This window comes from Neolamprologus brichardi, chromosome 18 (assembly GCF_056152115.1).
Source record: "Neolamprologus brichardi isolate AB-2024 chromosome 18, ASM5615211v1, whole genome shotgun sequence".
Classification (NCBI taxonomy): domain Eukaryota; kingdom Metazoa; phylum Chordata; class Actinopteri; order Cichliformes; family Cichlidae; genus Neolamprologus; species Neolamprologus brichardi.
The window spans coordinates 31179165-31205533 of record NC_142121.1 but is presented as its reverse complement, the minus strand read 5'-3'; the positions used below and the strand labels follow the sequence as shown (position 1 = coordinate 31205533).

General features: G+C 41.7%; 1 protein-coding gene across 2 annotated transcripts in view; it reads right to left on the bottom strand.

Moving 5' to 3' along the window:
• cdh24b (cadherin 24, type 2b) overlaps window positions 1–26369 on the bottom strand; it is a 170563-nt gene that overhangs the window by 46688 nt on the left and 97506 nt on the right. For both annotated transcript variants that reach the window (XM_087832633.1, XM_035912940.2), the window contains one exon: window positions 24114–24281. In XM_087832633.1, the coding sequence (XP_087688759.1) occupies window positions 24114–24281 (168 nt within the window). The remainder of the gene's footprint in view (window positions 1–24113; window positions 24282–26369) is intronic.

The window sequence follows — 26369 nt, the reverse complement described above, 5'->3', positions numbered from 1 at the left end:
AGAACAAGGAGTCACCCTCTCTGTGTCATCTATCTGCGAGATAAGTTATTCAGGGCTGTTTCAGACTCAACTCAATCAGTCAGGGGAAATCTAACCTTAGATCACATATTAAAATATTTAAAGCTACAGATTTGGCAGGGGTAAAAAAAAAAAAATTAATTAATGACCCTGTCATTTGACAAAGAGTTGTCAAATTAAGACTCAACATTGTAAAGCCACAGTAACACAGAGAGGAAAGAAATTCTCTAAAAACACAGCAGCCAAGATGGGTTTGATGAGATTAGAGCAAACTCTTTCTTGATCAAGATGAAACCACAGTGAATCAAACACTTTCCCATTTTTCACTGAGCTGCCTTTCAAAGTAATATTTCTTTTTCTTAGCTATGATCTCCACACCTACCTGGTTAGACCGTGTTAAATCCTTTTCACTGTCTGATTGGAATCCTGCACCTCGACGACACTCATTTAATATTAGCTTATTTGCGCAGTTCTTCTGTGCCCGCTGCTGTAATGGTCTGGGAGATTCTCAGTGGAGATTATATAACGGCACAAATGAAACAGCTTCACAGAAATTCAAAAGGAAGTTTTGTTTTTTTTCATGGTTAAATAGTGGTTAGCTGTTAGCTAGCACCACAGACTTTTCTCTGCACACATAACAAGCAGTAAATGTGACAGACGCATTAAGCTCACTGCTGGCCTTATGGCTCTAAAGGGCCATGAACTGGCCCCATTGCCATATGCTGCTCTCCAAGCTGCTCTTTACCCACTTTTATACTTTCCTTCATTTACCTCCCGGTGAACAATTGCTTCCTCTGCCTCTCTCTCTCCATCTTCCAGAGTTTACTCAAGATTCTTTCAAGGAGTCAAAGGAGCTTGCAAAGAAAAGCGTCTGGACTTCTTTAAGTTACTTGAAAGAAGTCCAGACGCTTTTCTTTGCAAGCTCCTTTGACTACGATGACCTGGATGACTGACGACCTTCACAGACATATTCTTTCAAGGAGTGCTTCACACAGCTGATATCTGTGATATGCCTGATGTGAGCTCTTTCCAGTGTACTTACTATAATATATAGACTAACAGCTTTGTTATAGAAAAAATAAATAGTCGATTGATTTAAGATCAATTTAAAGTGCTAAAAAGAACTCCCAGTTACACGACCTCCCACAGTGTCTTAATACGCATCACTCTTTACATACCAGAATGTAACTATGTCTACATGACTACGCAGTCATTTTTCTCGCCCAAATTCCCTACATTATTTTATTTTGAAAATTAAATGGATCTCCATTGTCGAAAGCAATGAAGTGCAAACGATTCAAATCATGTAAAAGGAAACTTTTCCCGCAACTCCGTCTCATCAAAATGACATTTACACTCTGAATGGAAAGAGCAAATATGTACTGAGAGGGGAAAACGCAGTTCTGCCCTTATTTTGTTTCATCAACATAACTGAGAGACAACGTTAATTAGTATTTCTGCCTCAAAAAGTCTCAAAATGCTGAAACATGTTTCTCTTTCATTTATTGTTTTTGTGTCGATTATATTTGTCACAGTTGCACAAACAGCCTGTTTAGGTTTAGGGAAAGATTGTTGTTGTGGTTTGTTACTGAAAAAGTCAACAGTGACATATGAAGCGTGAAACAGGGTGTTGTTCGATGTTCTGATAATGAGCATTTGATTAGCATATATATATATATATATATATATATATATATATATATATATATATATATATATATATATATGTACACATCATATTAGAAAGGAACAAAAAACCTGTGAAAGAAGTAGCTTGTTCTGAGGAACCTCCGGCATCTCTGCATGCAGAGATTTTAGCCTCTGTTTAGTGTAATTTTACTGCTTTGGTTCACTCTTACTGCTCTCACTGTTCCTTTTTAGGAGTTAAAATATAAAAAAGTAAAATCAATACCTGTGTTGACAAGGACAAAGAGTCAAACTGCTGACTTTGGCGTTAAAAAAAAAGAAGTGTTTTCCAGCCCAGGCCACCATCGCTAATGCAATTTCTGCTCTCTGTAATGGCAAATTAAGGTTATTTTCGAGATGTGGACCAAAAGTGTTACATGACAAGTAGATAGCTTAAAATGCATTGACGTGACAGGCAAAATGTCCCTTCAAGCGGTGCGCGATGATTTAAACGTCACGCTTCCTGTTGCTTAATAACACAAAAACGAAACGGCGGGCCAATAATTCAACAAATTCAAATTGCAGCTGTCCTCTCCTATGATGAAGAAGAAAGAACGTGATCAGGTTAACGTTTTTACGAAAAATGATTTATCTTGGATTTTAAAAACCCAACTCATTTCAAATTTAAGTGCCTATGTCGTTTTGGAGTTAAATCACCACCCTGCAGCAACCGCGTCACTATTTGTGGAGGAATGTTAGGAATTTCTCTTTTAAATCTGTGAGTTTCTGGCTGGACTCTCACTGTGAGTACTTTATGTGTATTTCTGTGTATAGATTGGCAAGTACAGGAACGTCATCAGGAATAGGTTGCATGTAATTGCCAATTTGACCCCATTCAGTCACAAACTGATGGCAGACCGACTCTGTCTTGCTGCTGGTTTGTCATCTTGATGCACCAAAGTCTCTTTGAAGATGGTGGCTGACCGTGAGTAGTTGCAAACCTGGTCCCCATCTTCAAAGGAGTAATTCAGAGGTAACAAGACTGCAAGAAGTAGCTGAGGTCAGGACTCTTTCCCATCAACCTGTGAAGATTCTTTCTTTATAGACCTACCTTTGTGCACGAGGGCACTGATGTGTTGAAACATGAAACATGGAGCCTTCCCAAAATGTTGCAAGAAAGTTGGATTCAGAAAAAAAACCCTGCACATAAAAAACCTGTAGTCGCAGTAATTTTGGCAGTGTCCAGCCATTGTTTTTACCTGTTTTTACCTACTGTGGTTGAAGCATTAATCAAAGTTTGAGCTAGGTAGCCTTCCTTAACAAAGCAAGTTTTCATATCACATCATAACATACTATTTTTGCAACAGTCTGAGAAAGCTCCATGTTTCTTGTTTCAATGCAGAGGTGCCCTTCTGCACAGGCAAGTCCATAAAGAAAGAATTTTCCCAGGTTGATGGGAAAGAGTCCTGACCTCAGCACCTTCCAGCATAGGATGAATTAGAGCATCGACTGTGGGTCAGGCCGTATCAAAAACCATCAGTGCCTGACCTCACTAATGCAGTTGTGGCTGAATGGGAGCAATTTCCTGCAGCCAGGTTGCTCAGTTTGGCTGAAAGCCTTCCTTGAGGAGTGGAGGATGTTACAGCAGAGTGATAAAGCTCGCACATACTGTACAGTTGTTCTATTAGGTGTCTACTTGTTGAATAACCTGCAACAGTGAAACATTCCCGAGCCCTAACGTGTGCATATTAAACTAGAAAACAGCGATTTAAAAAAAAAAAAAAATTCTGCTGTTAACAGAGTAAGGCTACTCCCACGTGGCCCTGCAGGGGTCTGCCCACTAAAAGGGACAACGTGTGCCAATGAATCAATGCTAAATGCCAGTTTATGTGGTGTGACTACCATGCCTACCATCTGGGACTGACACAGCACCAGAAGGCTGAGACGAAGACAACTCGAACATAAACAGGCCTGTTGCTAATGAGACAGCAAATTAGGGAAGTTATTTACAAGTCAGAGGCGGTCTTTTCTATTGATCGGGTTTTTGTACAGCAAAGCTGTGTACGGCAGTCCCTTTCGCACACATACACACCAGCAGTCCCCCAGCCTTGCTCTTTCTCATGCACACTTGTCACACACAGGGAGCGCTCCAGAGGAGAGTGACAAAAGGGGTGTGATGCCAGTAAAGTAGGCTAGACCAAGTCATTATCAGCTTTCTGCTCACACAGGAGAGCATCTGGCAACACTAGTCATACATCATTTCCACCTGTGATGGACTGGGAGAAAAGAAAGAAAGAGGCGATTCAGCAGGGGAGAGGGAGAAGAAAGAAATGAGTGAGTGGCAGAGAGAGATTCCCAGCTCATTCCTCACATAAAGAACCATAAAAAGCAGCACAGGTTTCCTGATAAAAATCACACGTCGGATCGAAATGGAGAGGGCCTGTGCCCCGTCCTCTGCCTTTGTTCGCGCAGGTAAAGTCATTAGAGCGGGCTGCGAGCAAACAGCGTGGTCACGCCGGTTCAATGCATCATGTCTCACTAATATAGATGCTTCCCACTGAGCTGGCCATAATTGTGCCTGGGAGAGAAGGATCGAAAGCCCTCCTGTGCTGTATTTTGGGCACTCCTTCACAGATAAGACCACACTCTCTTCACATCTCTTTCTCACCTACGCGGCTGCTCTGTTTCCCCACAACTGCTGTCAAACGGGAGTTCGGTGAGAGATGTTACAGTCGTCTGGGGACTGCCACTTTTTTTTTGCAGCTGATTGGATGAACTGGGATCACGCTGGCATGGGGGATTATGTGGAAATGAAGCAAAATGACAGGCGGTGAGAGTTAATTAGAGTGGTTGTAGTTTAATATAGGTTTAAAGGTGCAGAAAAAGTGCTTAAATTGACGTACCGCTGGATGGTGAGAGGAGGGGGAAGAGCTGGTGACTGTAAAGAGGACAGGCACACATGAAATGGAAGATGCAACACGAGAGGGACAGAGGGGGTGGGAAGAGAGGGGAATGAAGAGGGTGAAAACCCAGCAGGGAAGCACTTTTTGAAGACATGCGCGGATCGGGGGCCTGTGCTGGAAAAGCACAGAGGGGAGAGCGAAAGAGGCAGGGGGTTGAGTGGGAATAAAAAATAAGAGGATGTGACTCCACCGCATCTTATCTAAAGCAGAGGGTTGTTTCTTGTGGTGGAGGTGGTGGTGGTGGTGCAAAGAGTCGAGTTAGGGGAGTCATTAAAAAAATGTCTAGCTGGCTAAACTGCATGGACTGGTTTTGGAAATAGCCTGAATAAAATCTGCATCCATTTAAGGGGGTGGGGGGAGTCCATCATGCAGGCACTTATACCCAAGAGGGCTTAAGGCAAAAAGGCCGAAGAGAGACGGAAGGCAGGATCAAGTCACGCAGAGGGTAATTTAAGCGCGATCATGACACAAAGGGACGGAGTGATAGCTCACGCAGGGATGAAGAGACGAAAACAGAGCCGCATCTGCTGCCTAGGCAAAAAATTTTATTCTTTCCGATCCACTAGGGGGTTAAATTAAACTGCAAGTGGCAGCGGAGAAAGTGAAAGTGGCACCTTCTATCTCAGTGCTAATGGGGTTAATAATGAAACGGATCACTTTGGTTACAGGCTGCAGGGCAAGCGGTATAAGCGCGGCATGTTGCTGCTTAACTTGCCTTGCGCAGAGAGGTAGGCCATTAGCCATTACTGAGCTCTGTTCGAATGCCATATGCAGCAGGAGGAAAAGGCAGGGTGTGCCTGAGTGTGTGTCCATTAGTCCATTAGTATGTGAATGCCTGTGCTTCCATGCCAGCGTGGGCGCACCCAGGTGCCTAAGTGCATTCACTGCTAAACAATGTTGACTCCCAGCACCTTGCATCAATCCCACAATGATGCCTTTTTTATGTCGATGCAGGAAGAAGCCATACGAACAATTCGCCAAGTGTTCTGCAGCAACTTTCTTTAAGTATTGCTCAAAGTCACCTGCTCTGTATTCATTTTAAATGAATTCCACTTTGAAGGTTATAAAGAGAAAGCAAGCGCCAGCTGCGGCCCAGCCGGGATATCAGGTGGCTAAAAAGCTTTACATTGACTCTTGAGTGCCACTGACAAAATGATAAAACAAAGTGCAAGCGGGCTCTCTAGTTGGTTGGCTGGATGAATGAACGATGTGACTGAGAGATGGGAAAGTAGAGTGTGCAGTTAGACCAGTTAGACTCACTGCTGACATTTGCCGCCACTTACAAGATACTGTGAGAGACGGGAGATACCGGAAAATGTACGGCAAGAGCTAAAGCGAAGGGAAAAAAAACAGAGAGTGAAAGGAAACAAAGGAGGGCTGTGAGTGAGGAGGTGAAAACGAGAGAGAGACAAAGATAGAGAGGGAGAGAGATGTGACTGAGAGCTATGTTTCCAGCAGTGATTTTACTGTCTATTGAAGCAGAAAGCACTGAACTTTAGATGAAATATTAATACAGAGCAAAAGAAATGGAGGGATAGAGAAAATAAAAGGATAAAAAGCACGCTGGTATTAGCCACCTCCATTTTAATTAGTTTCTTCTTTCATTTCATTTCCTCCGTCTCTTATTTTAGGCTCTGAAGATGTAAAACTTAATTAGGGACTAACAATTATTGGAAATTATTGCCTATTACCTAATTGTTTATGTTATCGGTGCAATCATTATTACTCTTCTGCAAATACAAGCGCGCATTAGAGCTATGAAATTAGTCAAAGTTGTTGGGGGTTTTTTGCAGCCATGATATACCAGTGAAGAGCAGGCAAATGCAGAGGTCAGCTTGAATTAATGCACAGCGTTGTCCCAGCCTGGAGGCAGGTTGCGGGCTGGACATAGATTTGCTGAGATGAGAAATGCTTCCTCTTGAGACAAGACGCATCCATTTGTGAGTCCGCGGAGAAGAAGACCCACAATCAGCTGTCAGCACCTAAATTAAACACTGTAGATTATTGTTTCTGCAAATTAATTTGCTGTGATTGAATGCATTAAGTAATGTCAGCTGGCCTGGGAAATGCAATGAGGACTCTTATTTGTTATGCATGTAACGACGAAGAAACGGGACTTCCTTACACCTCCTGTGAGAGGCACTTATGATGATTATTGGCCTGAGAGGCGATGCACAACCTGGTTCCTGGCATAAGCACAAAGACAGACAACCATCCATCCAGGGTTACATTTTGTAAACTGCTTATCTAATTCTGGGTCACAGGTTGGTGGCAGTTTTATCCCCGCTGACCCTGGGTGAGAGGAGGGGTGCACCTTGGACAGTATGCCAGTTCATCACAGGGCTAACACAGAGTGGCCTTTGCTTGCATCAGTTCTAGAGCTATAAGCACCACAGTTTTCTCTGTGACTAAGAGGACGGTCCCCCCCAAAAAGGTTCTCTCATTTCAATTGGGAATAGCACATCTTCTAAAAGGTTTAAACTGTATGTGCTATTTTAATACTTTAATCATGTGATGAAGCACATGATAAATAGTGGACCAATGGCCACCCCCAAAGGGATTAAACACCTGGGACCCCCTAGCTTTTGTTTGCAGAACTGAAGAAGCTTAAATAAGTCCAGTCGCCTTCTCTCTAAAGCTCTTAAGGCAACCATGATCTGGATGACTGAGAACCTAACACAGACGTTACTGTACAACAACATCTGCTCATCTTTCTTATATAAGGACCTGTACAAACAATTACAGACTCTTTTCCAATTAAAAAGTTGGCTATGGCATTCTCATAGTGTTGCCCAGTTAGATTTGGCCACTTGCCACCAAGCTGCAAGGTTTGTTTGTGGAAGAAATATGTGTTTGCTTTTGTATTCTGCAAAATTAAAAAATGAGAAATATTTAACACAACTTGCAATCTTTAGAATCTTAACATCTTTAACAAATATCTCTGATTCCACTGTACATGTGTACATATATCTGTCTAGAGCAGCAGCAGCAAGTACCTCCTGATACAAAGAGAAGAGAAGCAGACGGTGAATTCCACCTGGTGTTTTTATCGTAATTATCATTGTTTTACACTTATTAATAATGGTGCTGGCAGATGTTGCCTCAATTAAAATAAGTGTGTATACTGAGAACAAAAAAAAAACTTGTCATTCACAACAATATAGAAAATATGTTTTTAAAGAGTTTATGAGACTACTTTTGAGAAATATTTCCCCTCCTGTTTAGCACACTATGAAAAGCAGTTTACTCTGCACTGTTGCAAAATGAGCCTGATGAGAATTGAACCCTTAATTGCAAGTGCAGCAGTTACAACACACGGGCTAAACCACACGGGAGCTCTCGTACAGTTGTGCAAAAACCATGACTGCGCAGATGCACAGCTTCAACGATGTCTGGAGAGAGAAAAACACCACCTACAGATAAAAAAAAAAAACAGATGTTTTTATCTGAAGCCCGGACTGTGGATGTTTCCTTTCACCTTTCAAGTCAGAATATTTTAGAGTTTTGATGAAAGTCTGCTTCCACTTCCAAGCAAGTATATAGGACGAGCCTTCTGCCTTCCTTCAGTCTCTACCCCTGTATTTACTGCTTTACTCTTCTTTTTCAAACCAGCCGTGTGTATAACCACAGGTGTCTCTGTAGCGGCCAGAAGTAAATGGAAAGATCATCTAAATTGTTATAATTAACAAGTCAACTAAAAGCAATGAAAAAATAGGAGCACGTGGAACCATATATGCTTTTGAAAGTGACTAAACGGTTAGAATAGCTTGCTGACAGTAAACAGTAGCAAACATAATTGGCTGATAGTGTGGATAGTCATTATCATTGCCAACGTGTAACATAACGATGATTTGCCACGGCCCAAGGCATCACATAGTAACACAAAAAGTACGCTTCCACGTCCTTATGAAACGCTCTGGGTTCTCAATGGAATCCAATAGAAAGCTGCTCGCCGCGGTAAAACACGCTTAGAGCAGAGACTCCAGCCTAACCCTAACATTAACCATAACCTTAATTCTAACACATAGTGTTTTCCAAAGTGATTCAGGATCTGAAAGTGAACAGATTTAACGTACATAACGCTTTGTTAGGTTGATTTTCATGTCAACAGTAAAACACATGTATAAATTCATGCCTCTCATGCCTCCCAACGCGTAACATCCCAACAATCTGTCACAGTCATTGGTATGTTACGTATTGGGATGAGAACAGGTTGTTGGTTTTGGAATAAAACTGTCAATAAAAAAGTTTTTTGTTATTTTTCTCAAATTAATGACAACAGAACAAACAAATCTAAACAATATGGATACTGTCACAGCGGGGTGCGCCGGTGTGAAGATGAGGTGGACCCAGAAGCAGACACGGTGGAGACAAAACTACGTTTCAAAAATAAAGCAAGCCTTTATTTGGCTGACAGATTAAATGAACAAACAAAACGGCAAACAAGACTATGACTTTTTAAACTATGACCTTGACAAGGAAAACATGGCGGTATATGCAGACGATGTGACGCCGAACACGGAGACTGAGGACTTAAATACACACATGAGGTGATTAGGGGAAGTGGCGTCACTTGAGGATACAGCTAACTAGAATGAAACATAATGACAGGATACAATGAGCAAAGAACACCAGACTCTTTCAAAATAAAACAGGAACCATAATAAGACGCAGACATAAGATGAACTTTTAAACAAAAGAAACAGACGACAGACGTGAAACATGACAGGTAGACACACTAAACAACAATGGGAACCTACCACAGGCATAACTGAGAATACACTGAGGACAAGAACATGTAGTGAAGAGAAACAGATGCATAGAGTAACCTAAACCAAACCAATAACTCAAAGCAACCTGATAATGCAAGAAATAAAGCTCCTTATAATATGCCCAGTGTGGGAGCTAAGTTAAGATAGTTCATATGTTTTAGTATTTATATTTCGCTGTTGTTAAGCTTGTTTGTGTAATTAATAATTTTGGAAGTAAATGCATGTTTATAGTGGAACTAAAATTATTTTATTGCTGTGTTGGTTTGGTTACGTAGTACCATGAATACATGTGCCTTAAAGACTCGTGTTTATAGTAAAATCTGGGCATCACGGATGTATGCAAATTAGCGCATGCGGTGCGGGAGGGGGGAGAGAGAGAGCGAGAAAAAGAGTTAATACGGCATAAGCTATACGCGGCAGCAGGGTAGAACCGAGCCACACGGTTTTCCTACCGTAGTGGGTTATTTTGTTGAGGATAAGTTAAACCTGACCACTCCTGTAAGATGCAAACTGTGGAATAAATTTTTTGTTACATCTTTTCTTTTCTTTCATCTTTTCTTATCAGGGATAGCTCAGTAGGTAGAGTGGAGGCCCCCACGGTCGGGGGTTCGATTCCCCTGAGGTACCCCTGAGCAAGGTACCCTCCCCACACACTGCTCCCCGGGCGCCCAATGGCTGCCCACTGCTTCACTGAGTGAATGGGTTAAATGCAGAGAGGAATTTCCCCACGGGGATCAATAAAGTACACTTTCATTCTTTTCACATCGGAGTCCCATGGAGTTCTTTTTCCTCTTCAAACTGACGTACGCGAGTGAAGCACGGGAAAACTGGTCTCACGGCTTATACACCTAGGAACACATATATATAATAACCTCAAAACAGATACATATAAAACTGACCAACGACTATCTGTTAAATGGAGTAAAAGCAGTGGATGAACGTCTGAAATAACTGCTGACAAATGTACGGTTAACTGGCAATACATTTGGAAATGTCAAACTTAAAGTTTTGCACATCCAGTTAAAGAAGAGTTTAATTTGGGAATGGGTTTAACTGTCCATCTGACAGGGCTGTGGGGGTGTGTTGGATGAAAAAGGTTGGGAACCACTGATGTACATCAAACAATAAGAAACTCCCATCTATCTGTAACCCATTCAAACAGCAGGAAGCTGCATATTCCAGCAAGGCCCCGCAGGGTCCATCTTGGCATCGCGTCTGTCTCCTGCATCCTACAAAGTTTACTTTGTATCCCTTCTGCTCACAGACTGATCATCTGTTTACCCAATATGGCGAGGTATATTTATGATTTATAAGAATGCCGTAAACCGTCTCGGGAGAGCTTAGTTTGGCCTTGCCTGCCTTTATGTATAAGGGATGAGAATGCAGGACTGAGGCGATTCGTTTTGCACCCCTGAGGCAGAGCAGTTTACCCACCGCCGTTTTTCTGACACAGACCGTATAGTAGATGGAGCCACTTATCATATCTTGGGGGAGATGACTTGCTGGCCCGTTTCCAGCTGTGTTTTTGAGGATCCCAGGGAGAAGAGGGAGAAGAGGGTCAAGAGTGCGGTGAGGGCAGGAGAGGATGGCAAAAAAAAAAAAAAAAACCTCAGGGAGCATGTTCACTTGGCTGCTCAGGGATCCTCAAAGGGTTAGGGTGGGGATTGTAAATGTTCAGCCAAGTGGACATCAATGTAGTTCTGCAGTAGCGGGGGAAAAGGGATTTTAAGAGACTCTTGAAGAGTGCTCTTATCTGTCCAATTCATTTCCAAGAATCCATTTTTATGGCCTAGAGTTTGAGGCAGGATTTGCCCATGTATACCACAGGAGGCAGGGTAAATGAAAGAAAAAAACAAAGAAAAACACACACACACTCGCATTGATGTGAGATAGCTAGCAATGGCCTGCCACACCCTGTTGAGGATGTAGCGCTCACAGTCCAGCGACTCCATTCATCAAGCTCGACAGAGAGAAAAAGAGTGCTGCAGAGGGAAGGAAGGAAGAAGTAAACAGGGACTGGGAGGTGAAAGGTACCTTTGCAAGACAACACCACAACGACTGAGCGCACAGGAACGACAGCAGGTAAAGCCAGGTAAGCACAAAACAGACGGCAAGCGAGGAAGCACTGATGGAAGGAAAGGAAAGAAGGGAAAGGTTTAGACGCTGCTGAGAAGGTTCCCATTAACATGGAAATCACTTCCTCTTCTCCGGCTCTCCATGGCTCACTGATGGCTCGGCAAAAAGAGAATGGCTTTAGCTCCTATTATTCTGCGTGAGGGGGCACACTGCCAGGTCAGATGAAAAAGTAATGCAGAAAATAAAAAAAATAAAAAAAACTGTCAAGGCAGTCTCTTTGCGTCCTGTCGCCTTGCATTTTTTGTGCTTTCCCTGTGAGCAAAGAGCCTGGGAGTTGCTGGAAAAGGTGTGATGGATTCACCTAATTTCCACAGAAGCCAGAGCTGATACACAAACTAACGAAAAAGGAAGCAGGGACAGGAAAAGGCCCTGTTTGGGGAGTTTAATTAAGTTTTAAATTTCCAAGTTTCTCCTCTTGCGATGGCAGGAAAAGTGTGGAGAATGTAAGAGCCTCTCGGGCCGGATTGCCTACATGTAGGTCTTTTGGAAACCTCGTGTTGTATAGGATGATTACTGCGCAATGAATCTCTGCTCAGAGGCTCTGTTGGCTGCACGGGAGTGCTTCAGAAAAGCTCATCAGGGGGAAGCTCTGCCTGCGGATTCCTCACAGGAGCTGCCAATTTGATGTGGTTCTAATGTCAGCGTAAAGCCTCATTTGCTGTGCATGTATATGTGAGGAAGAACAAGAGAGTGCAAGAGAGGGGAAAAAAAGGGGGTAAAATGAAAAAAAAGAAAGCCACTACCAACAAGGCCAGCTGACCCTGCTACTTACGCTCACGCAAACGGCTGGGCGCAAGGCACACACACGCATGAACACGTAACGTGCAGGCGATGCAGTTAGAGGGCTGCAGCAGAATTCATACCCACGCAGGGTGAAAGCCTAGAGCAATCTATCCAAGCAGAGCTCTGTACTGTGCCACCATTGACTCCAGGGCACTGCAATGGCAGGCCTAATTGTGCGTTGTGATATGAGGGAGCCATTTCAGGAAAAGGCTTTTCATGCCTCGGCGCTATCTCACGCCTCTGAGCTGGCTGCATATACGGATTTTCTTTTTTCTTTTTTTTGCTTAAGCGCTGCACTGCATGTGGCATTGTACGTGTTAGTGAGCAAGTGCGCACGTGTGAATTCTCCAAGAAGGTCTTAAAACACATATAATCAGCTAAAAACAGGGTTCCCCCTCGTATCTTCCACCCAAATCCAGCTGAATCAGGCGCCTCGCAGCTCGAGGAGAGCGAAGCCTCCAGAGGACAAGAAACAACGGGAAAAAAAGATGCTGAGAGCTGCTTGTGCAAACAGACTAATGTTTCATCACTGCTCTTTATATCAGTCCACGGGCACGCAATAGTATTTCAAACTTAGTCTCAACAATTAAAAGCTGTGAGTTAAAGGCCGCTTCAGTGGGCACAGCTTTCAACAAAATCCACTAATCCAGCCCTAAACTCGTCATATAAACTGCAGAGAAACACACATGTATACGTTAACAGCTGCAGGCACATCTGTGTGTCTGCATCGCAGCCCCTAAACACATCAGTGAAAACCTGCTTCGTTTCATTTCCCAGCATCGCTTCTGCTCTGCGTGAGCTGAAGGGATTTTTAGTTAGCCTGATTATCACTGTCGCCACAAAACCATTTGCTTTTACTCCCCTCTTTCCTCTCCCCGTCTCCATCCCCCCGTTCTGTCGTCTCCCTCCTCCCTCCTTCACGCTTTGGTGAACTTGCCCCCAGGACTTGCTTTCATGCATTCTAAAGAGTGGCGGCTTCGTGTCTTTATCGTCCCAGTCCAAACAATGGGAGACGTCAGCACGTGGGTGGCGATCATTGGACAGTGCGACGGGGACGGGGGCGGCCGCGTTGGACCGGATTGGCCTGCGCGTGTGTCCCCTAACTCTGATGAGCCCATTACTAGTCCACAAAATGCACATTAGTCATGGCATTTAACTAAATTCATTATCGATGCCCTATTGAAGGGGACGTGTGTTATTTTCGATATGCATTAGATTGCGCTGAATGTGATTGGACTGCTAAGAAGATAAGAAGAGAAAATGATGTTGGCTCATGCCAGCTGGTTTCACTGTTACATACAAATCACAAATTCTAACCTGCACCACCCTCCCTCGTGTTCTCCTTATGTTATTTTTTTTAAACATTAATACGGCGCAAATAATTCTTCATGATTAAACTTTGATGACCAACATTAACCCCAGGCGAGGAATTTATTGCTTGGTGGGGACGGCAAATGTTCATTAACAGTAGCCACAGCAGTTTACGGTGTGACTGTGAAAGTGAATGGTTTGACGAGTGGGATTTCTCAGCACAGACACTTTCTGCCACAGTGACTAAAAATGATTGTGCGCTGAGGGTGTTTTAAAACAGGAACAGATGGGAGAGCGTGTGATAAGGGACACAAGGGTACCGGGTGTGTGAAGAGCACACACTGAGAGCGAGTGGGAGTCAGGAGTGTGTCCGTATGCGTGCGCGTGTGTGCCTGTGTGTGTCTGCGTGCGTCTGCGTGCGCACGTCTCTGGGTCTGACAGGAGATGACAACGTCTGTCACTTCTGTGCGTCCCCGTCTCCTAACCTCTGACTGATCTCGCAAGCGCGCGCGAACGTGCACGATTGGGCGCGTGCACAAACACGAGCGCAGGTATCAGAGGCCGAAAAGCTGTAACAACTGCAGGAGGAGCTCGAGCCACAGATAAAGAACGCACGCGCAGGTTAAGCCATTGTGTCAATCTGTGTGTACACTTTTAGCTCGCCCACTCATCCCTCTTTGTTCCTTACGACTCCTTTTTGGTTTTTGCGCGTCTCATTCTCACTAAAGGACATAATACCCTTTTTAATGCCTACCGATTCCCTCCATTTCAATTACACCCCCGCGCCCATACTTGTACATTTGTCTCCTTGTCTCCTCAGCCTCTCTGCGGTTTCCTCTACATTCTCTGAGCCATTTCTCACCCACTCCCCGTTCTCTCCCTCCTGTTGTCTCACTCCTTTGACAACTTTATCGCACCTTCCTCAACGTCTCCATCTTTCTCTTTTTCTCTTCTCTTTCAGGAAAAAAAGGGCGCTCTTGAACATGCACGCACACCAAGTTTTGTATTCACTCGCACACACACACCTCCCCGTTCTCTCTTTCTGTCTCCTCCCATTCACACTCTCTCTATTACATCCGAGCTCTCCAGGGAAATGAATTAGTAATATTTATGATGAAGCCTTCTCCGAACTACTCCCTCTATCGCTCCTTCTCCCTCTGTCTCTTCTCCCCGGTGCATAAAATGACACTGATCTTATCGGCGCTACCTATGTAGTCATCTGTCAGCTCATCTATCTTTCCATCCATCAAACTGCTGGGAGAGTGATGGCTCCCTCAACGTTTTTATGTGGCACCGTTGGCAAGCCAAGGTTGTTTGGAAACCACATAAAAACAGGAAAGCGGCACCTGAGCCTCCGTCTGTGGAGTTGTCACCGTGCAGAGTTGTAGCTGCTCATGCCCAGTACATTTCAGCAAGCACAAGTTATGAGTCTCCGGACGCATTTGGGAATTTCTATGAGTCTGCTGCTCCAACCGTTACAAGATTCTGAATCAATGTTTTGCCCTTTGACAGCCGACAGACGTATTCGCGGTGGTAGAATTGGTGTACAGATAGGATTGGGCCAGATCAAATCAAATGCTGACATTTCACCGAGAAGACGCATACACAGAGTGACATTTCACTTTCCGTTTTTTTAAGTGGTTCTGATTTCAAATGTGGTTTTGAATCATTTTTGATTTGGATCACTTAATAAAGTAGATTTTGATCACTTGCCCCCCTCTTTGACATGCTTTAATTGTTCTCAATCTGCTTTCAAAGCCCTGGCTCAGAAATACAAGCCCCTTTCTTTTAGCCCACAGTGCTATACGCACATTTTGAAGTGGTTATCTATTCAATAGCTTTAGCACTGCGTTTGCATGAAATGTTATAGTACGGCGTAACACAATTACAACAGCTAGGACCAATAAGGACTACGACAGAGTTTCTTATCGTGATCTCATAATTCTAAATTAGTATGATGAGGACAAACTAAAGCAATGTGAGAAAAGCGATTAGGCTTTGTGAAAAGCCCGAGGACTTTACTGAATGTATTTCATTAACAAGAAATACGCAGACCTTCCTATGTTATGTTTGAGGAGGTTTTTTAAAAAGAGTTTAAAAAATGTTAAGAGGTGACCAATCAAACCTTTTTTTTTTAAACAGTACAGTATTCATTAGTTAAGATTTCTCTAAAGCAAGGTCTCTTACTGGCTTTCTCAATATCTTTCCACTATACTGTTTTATCTTTTATCACAGGGCTCAGCTTTTTATTCATATTCTCTCCTTTTTGATTTCTTTATCAATATATATAACTGGAGAAAAAATGTAGCCAATTCCATCTGCTGGCAAGGATTTCGTGATTAATTGTTGAAGCCTCCTGAAGAGCTTTTAGTAAATTCAGGATGGGGGGGGGGGGGGGGAGATTTCTCAAATGACTTTATCCAAGGTCAAAAATGAGATCTCAAGCTTAAACTCAACCCAGCACAAGTGAGACATCCAGACGCTTGCAAGTGGACCTTGAATTGTGTATATATTGTCAATATATCATATATAATTCCATAAATAATCACAGGGAACCTGAGGCTACCTTCCGTTTCAAATACACAAGTTAGATGATAAAAATTTAGGAGGTGAGATCAAAGTGCAGAGCTCCCAAAGCTGCATTTGTGCCTGGAAGATAAACGTTACATCTTATACAGTGTAATGTACACCTATAAATACTTTACGCACATACATGACTAGGGGTGGGGGAAAAAATCGATACTGTGTAGTATCGTGATATTTTGTTTGCTAATAATGTATCGATACAGAGACAGCAGAAATCGATATTTTGTTACAAAAAAAGTTTTTGTGCTCTGACTTCAGAGCATGTTGATCCTTTTTCTGAGCAAGAATCCTGACATTCCTTCACTGTCCAAATGTGTTTAACTTTTTTTTGGCAGCAATAAACATGACAGTTTACTTGTTTTAATTTAAGACATGTTTTATTTTGATTAAGTTTAAAAATTTTTTATTTAATGTAAAATTATATTTTGTTATATTTTCAAATTCTTCAGTTGCTGAAGGGGCTGCATAGTTTTCACAAATTGCATAGTTCAGAATAGCTATAATTGTACCAGATGGTTGCATTCAGTTAAGTTGGACTAGACTGTAATACAAACCGTTCAGTTTGTCAACAATAAAACTGAAATGAGAGAAAGACTGAGTGTGAGACTTTGATATTAGATAAAATGAATATTGATAAAGTTTACCTTTATGTACAGAATCTGAATATCGCAAAATATTTTAAAAAATTGCAATAATATCGTATCGTGCGTTAAGTATTGTGATAATATTGTCTCGTGGGATGTATGGTGATTCCCACCTCTATACATGACCAAGTTACATGAATACAGTAAAACAGCGTCCTCAGCTAACATTATGGCAGAAGTCTGATCTGTCAAAAGCACAAAGGCCGTGTTAGTGTATAACACTCTGATCTTAACTGGGTCGCTGCTAATATTAAGTCCATCAATATGTGATTATTATAATGAAATTAAATGATCCCCGTTTTCCATCTAACATTCATCTCTGTGTTTTCTAATACACTGCAGTTTTCTAATGCAACAGGCAGAACTGGGTCATGTTTATTTTTGTGTTCTTGAGATGTCAGGTGTTTGCACATCTTTGTTTTCCTTTCCTTTGTTCTGTCTTTTATGTGTCATTTTCTCAGGTGTAGAAAACACTACAGGGCAATATTTGCCTTTAATGTTGATAGCGTGTGTGAAAGGTTTTTTTTAAACAAAATTAAGGTTGAAGAGGTAAAGGTTGGATGATTTTGATGAAGTTTTAAAAGTTTAATATTATTTTTTTAAAAGGCTTTAAGAAAAAAAGGGCATCTTAAAATTTTACCCATGTTTCTCTCCCTTATCGAGCAGTAGGACTTATTATGTGTTATGTGTTAATAAATAAAATGGTCATCTTATTTTTAGGTAGTCTTCCAGACGTTGAGCTAGCCTCAATTTATCCTAGGGAGAATTCAGCTTGGAGTACACACAGCCATAAATTATTCAGCTATAGTAAACATGGGAAAACATGTCTGAATAAATGACTACATGGAAACAAGGGTATGAAATTTCAAATCAGCCCTCAAACAACACCACTATGGTCCTGCTACAAATTATATGAAGCTGTGGAAGCCCTGTCGTCTTTGCCGGATTTCCAGAAGAGTAGAAAGTCATTTACTATAGCAGTCCTGAAGCGGGGTGACAGAGAGTTAATTATTTGCGTTTGATACCCAGTACCCATGTTTACTTTCACACAATTACTCATCCATGTATTCCACTTTGCACCGGCATAATTAACAGCTTAATCAGGAAAAGAGCTGATGTGAAATGAGACAGTAACAGACAGCCGTCTGGCTTGTTAACGACGCGTCGTGAAAAAAAATAAAATAAAATTCAGTTTACTTGTGTCATAAAAAGCAGACCCGCTGAGAAGCGGGTATTCCCAGTATTAACACTTCAAAGTGGAATGATGTTTCTGGGATAAAACTTCTATAACTCTGAATTTGTGTCAGGAGGCTACAGAAAACGATTCCTCGCTGCTTTTGCGTTGTTGCCATACACAGTTGTTCAAAAAGCGCTTTTTCTTTAATAATTTGATATGGATGGGTCTAAATTTAAAAGCCGTCCCTGCACCAAAGAGCTAAAATCTAAAAGAAACAAGGTCCTGTCCAAATACATTTGGAGCACAATGCATGCCATTTGATAAAGAGTGTTTAGAGCGCTATGTTTGCCAGTGAAGCATCTGAAAATATCCCACAATCTCCACTAATCATTTAGACAAAAAACCCTCCAATCTGCACCGTAGCCTACTTTCCCTTTGCAATACTGCCTCCTCCGGGCACAAGAAATCCCCCGATGGCTTTCAAAACTGAGCACACAACAAACCCACTTAGTTCCTAAAATCATGTTTTGGATAGTGAGAAATTCAAGGGCTCTGTGAAGAGACGAGCCCACAAAGCAGGCTGTTTTTTTTCCTTCTTGTTAAGGCTATAATGTACAGCCAATACCTGGTTCATACGTACCAGTGTAATCCTCTCCCTTTGCTAAATGCCACAAGGAATAAGCAGTGTTGACCTTGGGAGACGCGGGAGCCGGATTTGAGGGTGTCTTTTTAAAAGCCTGGGTGTGTAATTGAGTAGAGCGGCGGGGTGGCAGGCTTTGATGGTGTTCGCGCAAGCACAAGAGAGCGTGAGTGCGTGAGGGGGAAGGAAAAAAAGGCGAGCAGAGGCTCAGGGATACACACAGACATACAGCAAAACGTAGGAATATGTGGACTGTTTGCACAACGAGACATACACACAAATTCTCTAGGTTACGTGTAGGTTAACATCAGAAGCATTCAGCAAAGCAAACTCATACAGGGAGTCATCAGAAGAACATGAGGAGGTAACAGCCAACAGATTTTGGTGAACGGTGAAGGTTTAAAGGAGCTACCGGCACCGTGAGACTCCTCATCACCCACAAAGATCAAAACAGGGCCCAGCTTTCCTCCAAGAAGCCCTCCAGGCCTCAGGTCCAAAACACCATCCTTGATGGAGGTTCAGCTCAGTTAGCAAATCTGCTACTCCAGTACATCATTACCCCAACTTTGGCAAAGCTTTTATCAAATAGCACACCACCCTGTGCAAGTAATGCATGTGGAACGTAGACTGATCCAACAGTTGCACAGGTTGTGGGAGTAGTGATGCGGTTTGTTCCTATTGTTTTAACTTGCTGCTTGCCCTTGGTTTCATAATACTAACTGATTAACTTCGACACAGGTCGTTGTTTGGGTTAAAACATGTCTTTGTACACTGAAAAATTGCATTTACCAAATGGGTTTGGATGTGAGACCAAGGAGTACTTTATAGTGATGTGCGGTTCCTCCGATACCAGTCATTTATGTTCTAGAATCGATACTCATATTAAAATATCGATATTTTAGTAATTTAGGGTAAATTTGTAGGTTATCATTAACAGAGTGGAAATAAACTATATCATTTGGATTGTCTACATTGGAAGGAACTACTTAGTTTTCCGCCTGTCATAGTCATGTGTGAAGTACGTCTGTATAAATGTGTCCGGCCCCTTGTTGTGCACACTCACAACAATGGCTGAGCGTAAATGGAGTCATGTGTGGACGTATTTTACTTCCACAAACGGTTGAGACGTAGTCTGCAATACATGTGGCAAGAAAGTGAGGTGTTGTGGCAACACTACTAACCTCATCAAGCACTTCAGAGTAAATCATATCACAGAATATGATGAGCATATGTTGAGGGGAACTGAAGAGGAGGAGAGGGACAGGTGCTGCTAGGGCGAGACAGACGTCTCTCACGGAGTCCTTTAGTGCTGCAGGCAGGCAACATGTTCAAATTGTGCACAACTTCAGTTTTCTTATTTCTATATGATAACTGTGCATTATTAAGTGATAAGAACAAGTAATCCGATGTCCTGTAATCATTATGAATACGAATTATTCATAATTATACAAATTATATAAACTGAAGGCTCTCCCTCCCATTCTACTTTTAAATACTTGTTGTTCCTAGAGTATTTAAAAGTAGAATGGGAGGGAGAGCCTTCAGTTATCAGGCCCCTCTTCTGTGGAACCAGCTTCCAGTTTGGATTCGGGAGACAGACACTATCTCTACTTTTAAGATTAGGCTTAAAACTTTCCTTTTTGCTAAAGCATATAGTTAGGGCTGGACCAGGTGACCCTGAATCCTCCCTTAGTTATGCTGCAATAGATGTAGGCTGCCGGGGGATTCCCATGATGCATTGAGTTTTTCCTTTCCAGTCACCTTTCTCACTCACTATGTGTTAACAGACCTCTCTGCATTGAATCATATCTGTTATTAACCTCTGTCTCTCTTCCACAGCATGTCTTTTATCCTGTCTTCCTTCTCTCACCCCAACCGGTCGCAGCAGATGGCCGCCCCTCCCTGAGTCTGGTTCTGCCGGAGGTTTCTTCCTGTTAAAAGGGAGTTTTTCCTTCCCACTGTCGCCAAAGTGCTTGCTCATAGGGGGTCATATGATTGTTGGGTTTTTCTCTGTATCTATGAAGCGCCTTGAGGCGACATTTGTTGTGATTTGGCGCTATATAAATAAAATTGAATTGAATTGAATTGAATTGAATTATGACGCTATAATTTGAGATACAATAACTGAAATACGTTTTCGTACAAAGTATCGGTATCGGATCAGTATCGTCGATACCACCCTGAATTTTACTTGGTATCGGATCAGAAAGGAAATCAGTGGTATCGCACATCACTAGTACTTTAAAGTGTTCAAATTTGATGAGATATTTGATGGGTGTCACAAAAGAGAAGTATTTGAGACTCCAGCAGGGAGACCTGGCTAAAGGGACAGGCGCGTGTCATTGCTCTACATTCACTAAGAACATATTGTGGATTTACTCACTGCTCATTAAAAAAAGATGACCAGGTGGTGCTATAACAGAGGCTGTTACACAGCTTAGACCGTGCTACTTGGGAAGCACATGAGTAAGCCATCAGTTATTCTATATTACCTCAAATGACACTGAAGCTAACGTAGCAAGCTGAGCTACAAAAGCCTTTCAAAAATATTACATTTTAAGCTACGTTTAAAACAAATTACGTTAAATGAACCAAATCGATGAATAAAAGTATCAGTGAAACAGATCTGCAGTTCATTTAAATTCTGTATTTAACAAGAGGTGCTCTCACAGCTCCAAAACCTTGGCAATGTGGCAACAAAAACAATGAAACTCATGAATTTTTCAAAGCACAGTCATGGCACAGACCAAGTCTCAAGCTCCTGAGTCTGTATTCCTTTGCTCCCGTGTTAGACCTCATTCCAAGAATTGGTACATGATGTCACTGTCAAATGGAAGCGGTTCTGTCGGCTTTACCTGCATAACCGTATTCGGTGATGGAGTCATGCATGCATCTCCAGTTTTCCATCAGATTTTAGCTGAAAGCTTCCCTGTGCTTGAGCATCGGAAATGCTCTACAGCTCCTGTGGTTTCTGATGCACTACGGCACTTTCACCCCATGCTGTTTGATTTAGAAAACAGTGACTTTTTCAGCACAGCACAGAGAAATGCAAACTAGTTATACTGCTACTAAGATTGTAACTCAGATCTAAACACACTGTTATGATCAGCATACATATCGACAGCTGTTATTGATAAATAAAATGTCTAAATATTACCAAGAAATATTAAAATCCCACTACCATGTGAGCTAAAATCCTTATTCTGACAATGAAATGATATGAAATCAGTTTAATTATAAGTTTCTGACTCAGTGACTTGTATGAAAACTGGGAGAACAACAAGCAATTGCTGTATCTTTCAAACTTAATGTCTGAGTACGCTCGGTTCAGTCACACACAATCTCGTTTAAATTGCCTTGAATTTCATTTATAGAAAAGAATTTCAAATTGTAGTCGCTCCTATTTTACAACAGCCTTCAGATCACACCAAAGCTCAATCACTTTTTCAAAGTTCTAATGAAAAGAAAAAATGTGTAAGAATGCAATTGCTATGCCAAAGATGCTTATGCTGTTATTTTTATCTATCTATCTATCTATTTTATTAACACTTTCAGTAAAGTAACTTACAGTACTGTACAGTCTTGAGGCGATCCTCTTTTCTCCATATATTGCTAAGAAAATGGGAAATACGGATCAACCGAAGGCCAAGATGCATTTCTCAGTTTTTGTTTCAGGTCTTTGCTGAATTTTTTAATACCTCTTAAGGAAATGACTGTCATATACAGTTGATCTGTTTCAGATCGATTCTTTTGTCCTCCACTTGAGCAGTTCCTTCTGATTTTTTTATTTACATAATGCACACTATGCTGAGATACGCCAAGTATTCAGCTAATAGTTCTTGTTACCAAAATACTGCTTTATATGTGTCAAACTATGATAGATTCTTGGTACATTTTTATAGATACAACTGAAGAAACTGTTACACATTATATGCTTTTATTAGAGGCTAAGAGTAACAGAGTGCCTAAAGATCCATCATCTATCCTACAGATACAATTTAAAATGGGCTCTTTTATAAGTTGTCTTTGATGTATAGACACAAAACGTTTCTTTTTTCAGGCTTTGATGATTCATATCTCAGCGTTAAGTGATAGCACATATTATTAAATAAATACATAAACCGTAAATGGTCAGTATAAGGACTGGACTGAGTGGAAATCAGCAAATATCCAAAGAAAAACTTTGAAAGATCCTTAGAAAGCTGAAGGGCTACTGATCAAGACCATTTTAAAAAATTGTAAGAAAGTCAAGGTCCTTGGAAATAAACTATGCATAGTACTGTATGGTTCCTACCAGCTCCTCTACAGCAGTCATACAAAAGTGATTTCCCAACTCGTGTCCTTGTCACTTTAATTGGAAGAAGGTCAGCAATTAAACTGGAGGCGGCGGAGCTGCTTAGACGAGAAATGGCAAAAAGGACGACCTTAAGTAAAGTACGAGGCGAACCCTGGCGACCAAGGCCGCACGATTCTCTGGATCATTCACAGGAGGCCTAACTAGCTTGTCCTTTCGAGGGTATGAAAGAACACACCTACCATTCTTTTGGTGACATACCAAAAAAGAGAATTAATTAATCCCAGCCTCTTATTCATCAGTCTAGTACATGAAGAAGAAGATCTGCCTCCTATTTCGAAGAATGATTAACATTATAATGGCCAACAGGACAATAATATCTAATAACCCGTCTTGATTACATCATCTTCACCATTATGCCAACCGCTAATTTGGTCTATATTTTGTTTAATCCACAAGAGTAAATTTTAATTTGATTTCATTTATCAAAAACATATTTCATAGACAGCAAGTACGAAAGACCTATCACATCTATGATTTTTACTAAAATTATGTCATGATTGCAAACAGTGTAATTCAATTAACCACATTCAAAGTTATTAGGAAGCCAATTAGGGTTTCCCACATTGACGTGCTGTCAGATTGTCTGATATAATCTGACAGTGTAGCTGCTGTTGGAAATAGCAGCCAATCTATCATAGCAGAGGCAAGCTAAATCCATGGCTGAATGTTTGATGAGGTACTTTGCAGCCCTGCAGGAATCTCCTCTGCCTGACTGCTGCTGTGAAAATCCTGACAGGACCTGCAGGTCAGAAAGGTCCGACAACTCTTCTGCCTTCTGGTGCAAAACAAACATGGTGTTTATGCTGTTATGCAGCCCAGTGTTTGTTTTCTCTTCATCCCTCCCCTATATCGGAAGCTAGAAAATTTACACAGGCATAACAAAATGGTTAAAAGTACACACAGTTATTTTACACTGGCTGATGGCGCCGCTGTTCTTGCGCGGCGTGCGCTCTCGTGAGCAGTGGGCAGCATGTACAGTTATCGTGCATGTATGTGGGATGCGATGCACTCCCTGCAGCAGTAATTTTCCCCAGACTGCTGCCTCTCTATTCCTGTTCTATATTTTATTTGGGAGCGGTATAAGCTGCTGAGTTACTCACTCTGTGTGAAGCGTGGTGGGTTGTCATTAACATCGGTAAGCCTGACGGTTACAGTGGTGGTCCCAGATAATCCTCCTAGGTGCCCCCCCATGTCTTTAGCCTGAAGCACCACCAGGTACTGGTCCTGGGTCTCCCTGTCCATATCGGGCACAGCTGTTCGTAGAATACCTGGAGAAAACACACACATAGGGTAACATCACAATGACCATGAACCTTGGTTTCTACTACTTGGCAACAAATGATCACAATACATCTGCGTGAGACTGAAACTCTTTTGTGATCAATATTTATAACTTTATGATTAACTGAACTTTCTGGCTTTAAAAATATACTTTCTGGCCTGCGCTCTGTTTTGGAAGAAAATCTCTCTGCACAGCAGGACCTCATCCTGCTCTCTTCACATCTATAACTACCTTACAATCTTCTTACTCTCAGATAAAATATTGCAGTGAATCTATCTGTTAGACATTTGAAGGCACCGCTTTCTAATTAGGCACAGCTTTCCGAGTTTACAGTTAATTTGACTGTTTGCAGTAAAATCCACATGCTGTGATCAGTCTTTAAGAATTGCGTTAATGTAATAAGTCTTTATTGATGACTGAGTCAGAACCGCCAATAGATCTGACAAGAACTAAATGTCCCATGAAGTGGTAAATTAATAAACAGACACCGTAACCTTTTATTAATGACTTATTAACATTTATAACAACAGATCTGACTTCCCGTTATGAACTGAGAAAGTCGTGACCCTTTATTAAAGACTTCATCAGCACCGCAGTTACACATGTTAGGAAGTCATTAATGAAAGGTCATTCTTGATTTCCAGTATGCCATTTAGCCTTCAGGTATAAATGTTAACAAGTTGTTATATAACACAGTTTGGTCCTGATGGTCTGCGACTCTTATTTATAAATCTAAGTACTGGTCATTCCATTAGAGTCACATAAAAACTAATTAGCAGTGTTGCCAGTTTTGAAAAGTACACATTCCCGCAAACTTAAACAATGTACATGCAAAATGAAACAAATGTATCACAAAAAGGTCACAAGCCAGCAGAAAAATACCACTCAGTTGATTTTATTGCAAAAGAATGTCCACTTGTTAACAGGTCATACATAACACACAAAAATAAAGCAACCCACTTTTTATGTGAAAGGGCAAGAATGTCAGCTCCGGCTTTCTATAAAATGCTTGGTCGCAGTGATGTATTCCTCAGGCTCAGATCTGTGAGATTTATCCGTGATGACGTCGCCCTGTGAGCACGACACAACCACGGTCCTGTTGCACGAGCGCTGAAAAAAATGTCAAGTGTGTGCCGCCTGAGGAATGCACCGCCTGTATTCACAGCAGTCAAGATGAAATAAAATGGTTTGGGAATTGTCAAATGTTGCTCACTTGTAGCAGAGAATGACAAAATCAACACTCACTTTCTTCCTTTACAGCCGCTAATCATTTGTAGTTTTATGTAGTTAGCTATAAAAAAAATAGTATTACAGTAAATGGACCGCTTCAATCCCCCATGCAAATATTAATGCAGGCAAACTACCATCAGGCCTCTGCAAAATATAGGTAACGTGCTGGATTAATTACTAATTTCTGAATTATTTGTTGCACCCTCTGTAAATCAGGTGCAAGTTTATTTTGTATATTTTGCAGATAAATACAGTCCTATGAAAACAATGTTTTCATAGGACTCTATGCAGTCCTGTGAAAAACATCATTAGCGCTTCCATAGAAATTAAGAGGGTAAGTAACAGCTCGGTGCTGCTGATCAAATGAACATTGGTAACTAATCATTGGCACTTCTGTAGCTGTTTTGGCAGTTTGCTGGTCTGGAGCATTGAGGTTAATGCAAAGCTACAATCTTCCCAGGACTGTCAGCTGGACAGATGAGACCAAAGCAGAGACTTTTGGCCAAGACACACAGGACTGCACTTGGAGCAAACCAAGCATTGCATATCAACACAAACACTTGTTAAGCATGGTGGTGGAGGGTTGATGATTTGGGCTTGTTTTCCAACCACAGGACCTGGGCACCTTTCGGTCATTGAGTTAACCATGAACTACTCTTTATATCAAAGTATTCTGGCGCCAAATGTGAGGCCAAATGTTGTCCAAAACTGGGTCATGCAATAAGGCAACGATCCCAAGCGAAGCAGTAAATCTAAAACAGAATAGCATTAAGGTGTTGCAATGAGGCGGTCAAAGTTTAGATCTTAACCTGACTGAAATGTTGCAGTGGGACTTTAAGCTGCG